Source organism: Neltuma alba, unplaced genomic scaffold, assembly GCF_004799145.2.
Source record: "Neltuma alba isolate B1F8T4 unplaced genomic scaffold, ASM479914v2 tig00010174_pilon, whole genome shotgun sequence".
NCBI classification, from domain to species: Eukaryota; Viridiplantae; Streptophyta; class Magnoliopsida; order Fabales; family Fabaceae; genus Neltuma; species Neltuma alba.
In genome coordinates this window covers 160636-167600 of record NW_021635117.1, presented here as the reverse complement: position 1 = coordinate 167600, position 6965 = coordinate 160636, and the positions used below count along the sequence as shown (strand labels likewise).

At 32.0% G+C, this 6965-nt stretch overlaps 1 protein-coding gene across 1 annotated transcript; it reads right to left on the bottom strand.

Annotated features, from left to right (window-relative positions):
- Nucleotides 1–236: 236 nt before the first annotated feature.
- Nucleotides 237–1484, bottom strand: LOC114754635 (lactosylceramide 4-alpha-galactosyltransferase-like). Its single transcript, XM_028943428.1, has one exon. The coding sequence runs from the start codon at nt 1482–1484 to the stop codon at nt 237–239; it is 1248 nt and encodes a 415-aa protein (XP_028799261.1).
- Nucleotides 1485–6965: the final 5481 nt, after the last annotated feature.

The following is a 6965-nucleotide window of genomic DNA, read 5'->3' as shown; positions in this document are numbered from 1 at the left end:
AGATTTCAAAATAAGAATAAATCTACCTCCTTAAGATGAGCTCAAAATAAGCATAAATCTACCACCATTAGTAATTATTACACAAGTTTTGTATATAAAAAAGGAATACAATATTTTCCCTTTTCTCTTGTAAAATCTTTTCAATTGCGCGGGGGGGGGGAAAAAAAAAAATCATGCACTCACTTTTACATACGCTTTTAGTAAAACCAACCTGTTGAGTTGTCAAAAAATCATAACTATATATAGACATTATTGCACAATAGACAATGCTGTAATATAAGAATTGCCATAACACTTGCTTTTTCAATTGCCAATTCGCTGCTGCATTTATTCCACAGATGAACCCCATAAGTTTCTCCTCTAAGCTCAATCAATTTAGCTTTGACCCAACTTGATTCTTCACTGTTCTTTGGCTTCTGGAACCACCTATCTATTCCCGTCCAATCCACAGGATAAAACGCCATTGGAGGTAAAACTGTCAAGTTCAAACCATCTTCTTCTTTCACTCTCTCAACTACTCTTGTCACTAAATATGGACCGTTTTGTCCCCATTTGTTACCATTAAAATTCAACGCAAAATCCTCTATGAATCGTAACAAAAGTGGGTGATTCTTATCGAAGACAAGAACTGCATTGTTTAATGTAGTCCAGTGTTTAGAAACCGGGTTCACACTTTGTGCTCCAATGCAATTCCTCAATCCTTTGAAGGATTTAAGGATTATGAAATCTGTGTCTATATAGATGCCCCCGTATTTGTATAGAACCACAAGTCTTATTAAGTTTGATAGATTCTGAGGCAGAGGAATCTCACCTGGGTCCTTCTTCCCTTTTATCAGATCATGAAGCCATTCTTCTGCTGGAGTGCCTTGAAACAAAAGTGGCAAATCTGGGGTCACGGCCTCCACTTTGAAGCCACGATCAATAAGAGGCTTCAGAATCTTAAACCCTTGTTTGGAATCTAAAGTTCTTGAGAGGATTGCCAAGCATGCCTGAGGATGAGCCTTGAACAGAGATTCTAGTGATAACTGTTCTCTACTTCCAAACGAGCTCGCAGGTGAAATCCAAGTCATGAAGAACTGAGCTTCGCATTCATGGCTGAAGAGTCCTAAAACTCTAGCATGAAACTGACGGGTTAAATTGCTTGACTTGAAAATCTTGAATTCGTGAAACCTTTTCTGGAACCAAGCAATCCTTTCTTTTTCTGTGAGATTCAATGGAGGAACTAGAGGCTTCTGGTTTCCTCTATCAACTTCTTCTTCTTCATCATCTTCTTCTTCAACGGGTACGTGGGAAAGCGCTGACTGTGTTGCTTTCTGAAATCTGGGTTCCTCCAACACTAACTGAAGCTTCTCAAGGGATTCATAATTTAAGGAATAATGGGGGACCCTTGTATCTTCACAGAGAAGAAAAGTAATTGCAGAGAAAGTGATAAAGAAGAACATGATATAGAGTTTGGAACGTACAAGAATCCTTCCACCAAACATCGTATGCAAGATGGGATGGATGATGATAAGAGAGAGGTAGCTAGCAGAGAAGTTGTAGCTTTCAAGAAGACAATATATGAATTTATATTAATGAATTTGTCCGTCTGGAAGTGGAAGAATCTGTGGTGCAGCTCATGGTCAAGCCATCTACCTTAATATGGATGAACGCGGTTTGCAGCCATCTTGGATTTTTCTATTTGAAAAAAAAAATGTACTTTTCGTTAAATTTGATTGATATAAATTTTAAATTTAAATTTTATTTTAAGTCAAAATTATTATTATATTCCAAATTGATAATTGAAAAAAGAATATTATATTACGCTCTAAATTTTTTAATAGAAAAAACATGTTTTGGAAAAGAAATTAAAGGTGATTTTACCTAAATTTATTTAACCATAATTTTGTCTTCCAATTTATTGACTGGTTAAGGTACAATTTTAACAACAAAGTTAACACTAATGAGTATTGGGTATCATAAAATTTATTTGAATGCAAAAATATATATGAACTTTTTAAAAGGAGGCAAAAATAACAATACAAATATACAATTAACTTGGATAGACATCTGTTAAAAAGTTTATGTATAATTTTACACCTAAGTAAATTTTATGATGCCAGATATTTTAAAATTGTATCTTAACCCTACATTAATTTTATCATATTCATTATGTTAAGTTTACATATGGACATGCATCTTATTTTTTCCATATGGGTTTGATAGTTTAATAATAATATTTTAAAAATAATACACATGGCTAAACTTGATTAGAGAACTTAACATAATGAACATAAAGAAGTTGGGGTAAATATTGTCCTATTTCAACAAAAGGGAAGACTACAGCAAATTTTCAATTGGCATCGGGTCTCCTATGTGTCAGTAGTTTCAAGATCCCATGTGCTTAATATTGCTCATCAATTCGATTTGTTAAGACTCCAACAACAGCAAATGATTTCAATAGGCTAAGCCTTTATTTTACTCCTTTCTAAGAAATTTTTTTTCTGCTTGATTTTGTTGATATATGGTTACCCACTTTGGATTCATCGACCATAGGATGAGGGGGAAGGGGAAAAGAGATATATAGTTTTAATGATAATGAAAAATAGATTGCTACGTCATTTACTGGAAAAAAATTACCTGGGGTATAATTTTTCTTCCGGTTATCTGAGTGCTAGTTTGTTTTAATCATTGAACGTAACTAAGCTTCTGGACGGCTACGCAGGCCAATTGAGTCATTAAGATTAGGCAATGCCAGAAAACTAAAAAAATTAGATCTAAAATTAGTCAATATATATTTCTTGACTGTAATATAGTATATTTTGACTGATTTAGTCCTTTTTAATCCCATGCATGAAAGTATCATTACGCATTCTTGGTTCAATGAATTTTGTTCTGCTTTGCTTCTAATTTCTCCAACACATTAAACATTTTAGTTTATGTATAATCATTTTTGGCCGATTAATGTGTTTGCTTACTTGAACATAAAATAAGACCGGAAGGATAATAATTATGAATAAATGCGAAAAAAATTGAATTGAAACGGAAAATAGGTTTAATTTCAACACGCTTTGGGGAAGTTTGGCACGTTCTTTTTCCTCCTCGGACGGCTTTACTTTTTGTTTTCACTATCACTTTCGAAGTTCTACGTAATATATAAATAATATTTTTCCTATGACTTCTTGCATTTCTATCTATCACTGCTTTGACACTTCTTCTTAATATAAATATCAATATCAAATATCTTTTTCCTATGATTTTTTTAATATCTGGAAGTTTAAAGCTTCGAGCTAATGACCCATAAAAAGGTTAGGAGGCTTACAGAATTATCCAAGACCTCAAGAAAATAATATTCAGTAAACCCTATTTTTAGGTACAAATTCTTAAAATTCAAGAAGGAAATAGTTATTAAAGATATATAAATATTAAAAATAATTAAGAAAAGTTATAGATAATTAGTTTAAGAAATAAAGGAGTTTATGGAATATACATAGTTTAATTTATACAATTAAAGGCTTATTTTCTTCAGAAATTCAGGAAAGTTAATTACAAGTTTTAGCCCAAAAATTTTAGGAAAATTATTTCATAGGATAAAAAGCCTAAATTGAGGAATAAAATTATCAAAACCTGTTAAGGATTAATTTGTTGGAGAATGGATTTATTTGGTAATGAACTAACCCAAAAAAGGACAAGATGGTAAATTCATTACCTACGCCCAACAGGGGAATTGGGCTACATTTGAGCCCCATTCTTGAAGCCCAAAAAGTTCCAGACTTTGGTCCATTGTGATGCCATGCAACATTGGGTGAACACTTTTAAGCTTAAACCGAAAATTTCGCGATGAATGGCCCAAGCTCGAGCAGCCCATAGTCCTCTCTTTTAATAGTTCCAGACCACGCCACTCGGCGAAGCAGTGTGAGGGAAAGAGAGGGGTCGCGAGAGAGAGAGAGAGAGAGAGAGAGAGAGAGAGAGATCTCACATGCAAAGCCGTATCTAGACCAAGGAAAGAGTCTAGATTCATATTCCTTCTTTATTTTCTTCATTTGATGGATGTTTTACAAGTTGATGGTGGCTGAAATTTGGGAGTTAGTGAGAGAAAATTTAGGAACAAGTGATACAACCATAGCTAAGTATAGTTTCAAGCTTATGTTGATGTTCTATGGCCATGCACATATGATTGAATAAGTCTGTGGGGAAGATGATTTTGAATCTGGACCTTCCTGCGCAGAGGCTTTTTTAATTGTTCCTTCTTATATATAATATCCCATAATGAAGTGTGTATATATACATATATATAGATTCACAGATGTTATTTGATTGTATGATGTTCTGAGCCTATTTGAGCTGAAATTTGGGAGTAAAAACCGAATGGAACCCACTCTTTCATGCTTTCAAATGTTAAATGAGTATGTTAAATTATTAAATTATGTTTGAAGGCTCCCTTGTGATGGTTAAGACAATAATTATAAAGCTGGAAAAAAAATTTCAGAATTGGTGAAGAAATGCTGTTTGTTGTGCTTTAGGCACATCATGGGATGCTTAAATGATTATAATGATATGAAATAGGTATTGTTTACGTGGTCATGGATGGAAAGCTGATAGGGTCTGAAATTTCTAAGTGAAAATGGAAAGAAGATCATTGTCTAATTCTCTCAAATGCTAGATAAGGATATGTGTGCGTTTATGGTGCTGGAAATTTAGTTAGAATCTGCTGTTTTGATGCTTCTTTATGCTAAGTAATTATCTTAGTTGATTTAATTGTGCTAGAGACATTTAAAAGAATTTTAAACTGTTTGGAAATTGAAATGCTGAGGTAAGTTTTTAATGATAAATGAGAATCTGAAATGCTCTAATAGAAACCAATGCAAGATTTAAGGCTTAATATAGCGGATAGAATAAAAGGCTTGGAGCTGAAAATGTAATTGAAGTTGCTGTTTGGTATTTACAAATATTAAGCTGTTGATATAGACTGTTAAACCAATGCTTAGTTGCTGGAAAATTTCTAGACTCAACAAAAGTGACTGTACGAAATTATTTCAGAAGTTGGAGAACTTAGATGATAATAAAATAGCATGAATTAAGTCTGTAATATGCTAAAATACATAGAAGATGATGAATGCTCTTTTTGGAACAAATTAAATAAGAATGGAAATGCCACTGTTCTAAGATAGGGGAATAGGGAGTATTAATCACTTAATCACACATCTAAGATTTGTCTAAATGTAAGACCAATGCGCGTATGTTTTAGATGGAGTGGTAATAAAGTTGTGGGGTCGCCATATTGTAGAAGCATCAATATTATATATTCAGTAAAAGTAAATCATTGGGGGCTGTAGATTTGTATCAAGCTTGCTGAACTTTCCCTTCAAGCATTTAGCAGTTATGTTACAGATTTAATTCATAGTTATGAATTTTAAATAACGGTTATGCTGTTATTGATATGAAATTAGTTTGATGTTTCTTATAATGATTAGGTGCCTTAAATATATGAATCATGGTTAGGGCACATTAATGATGATCAAATCACTGTGTTAGAAACTGAAATTTGACAAATAGTTGTTGGTTGCTGTTCTTGAATGTTTAGCAATTGTTCCAAATGGTTAAATTCATGTTGTAATCATGGAATTGATTTAAGTTGTTACTTGATGGTTCTTGACAAAAAATGAAAATCTTAAATATTCAAGGAATGAATTAGAGCTTAGGAACTAATTTGAAATTCCTTATAAATGTCTCTAAATGTTATGCCAATGTTCTATGTAACTGTTTATAGTTAGAGGCATTCGAATAAGGATTTCGAGTTTGTTGTTTTATGTTCCTCTATGCTAAGCAATTATTCAAGAAGCATGAAAAATTAATAACAATTTAATCTTATTCCCTTAATTAAATTCTAATGGATTAAGAAGTTAGGAGGAACACAAGGAAAAGGAGGCTTTAGAGACCCTTACCAAGTTTCCATTCATCTTATACATTTCAGCATTTAAATTGCGTCCAAGCTTATCAAGAAGCCACCCAATGCGTGGTACAAGTGCATGAGAGTGGGAGAAATGTAGCTTTAATCATTATTTCATATGTTTTGCATTGGTTACATGTTTGTTTGTGCCACTATTGCTGCAATGAAGCATGATGATATGTAAATTCCTTGCTTATGATGTTGTCATGACCATTAGTGATAGCAGCTTCTTAGTCATTCAATTATGTAGTTGCTTGGTTATTTAGTTATACATATGCTTAGCTTCTCAATTATAGAGTTATACATATCCTCAATGATTCAGTACATATGCTTGGCTACTTAGTTATTTAGTTATTCAATTGCTCAATTATTCAATTAAGCATATACTCGGTTATTTAGTTAATTAATTATATAGTTTTTCAATTGATACGATTAAACTTGGTTAATGATATATTAACAAAATCGTTGATTCGATTAGCATATCTTGGTTGATGTTAAGTTATTAGAGTCATTAATGCAATTTATCATGACACGAGCATTTTAGTTGTAACAATACTTCTATATAGTTTTTGTTTGTAAATATATTGTGTAACTAGCATTTACTCCTGTGTGATGCATGGGAAGAATATACTTACCTACAACATATTCAAACAAAATACATTGTCATGAAGTTAAATCTCAAAATAAATATAACAACTGTAACCATCAAAATTGATTTAATGGATTTATTGTAAGATATGTATTCAATGGTTTTACATCTTTGGTTCAGTACCAATACCAACACATTAAGGATTAATAATACTTAAATACAAGATTTTGTTAAAAAAAAAAATTATTGATGTCAATAAAAATATTTTCCATCTAACCTAAAATTAACGATTGAAGTCTATAAGAACTTTAAAAAAACTAAGAAATAATTAGAAGTACAAGCAAAGCAATAACATTTTTGACTCAAAATAAATCTCTTCATTCTAGGATAAAAGAGCACCAAACATTTGAGTTCTATATATATTTTTTCAGAATTTAACTATCAACT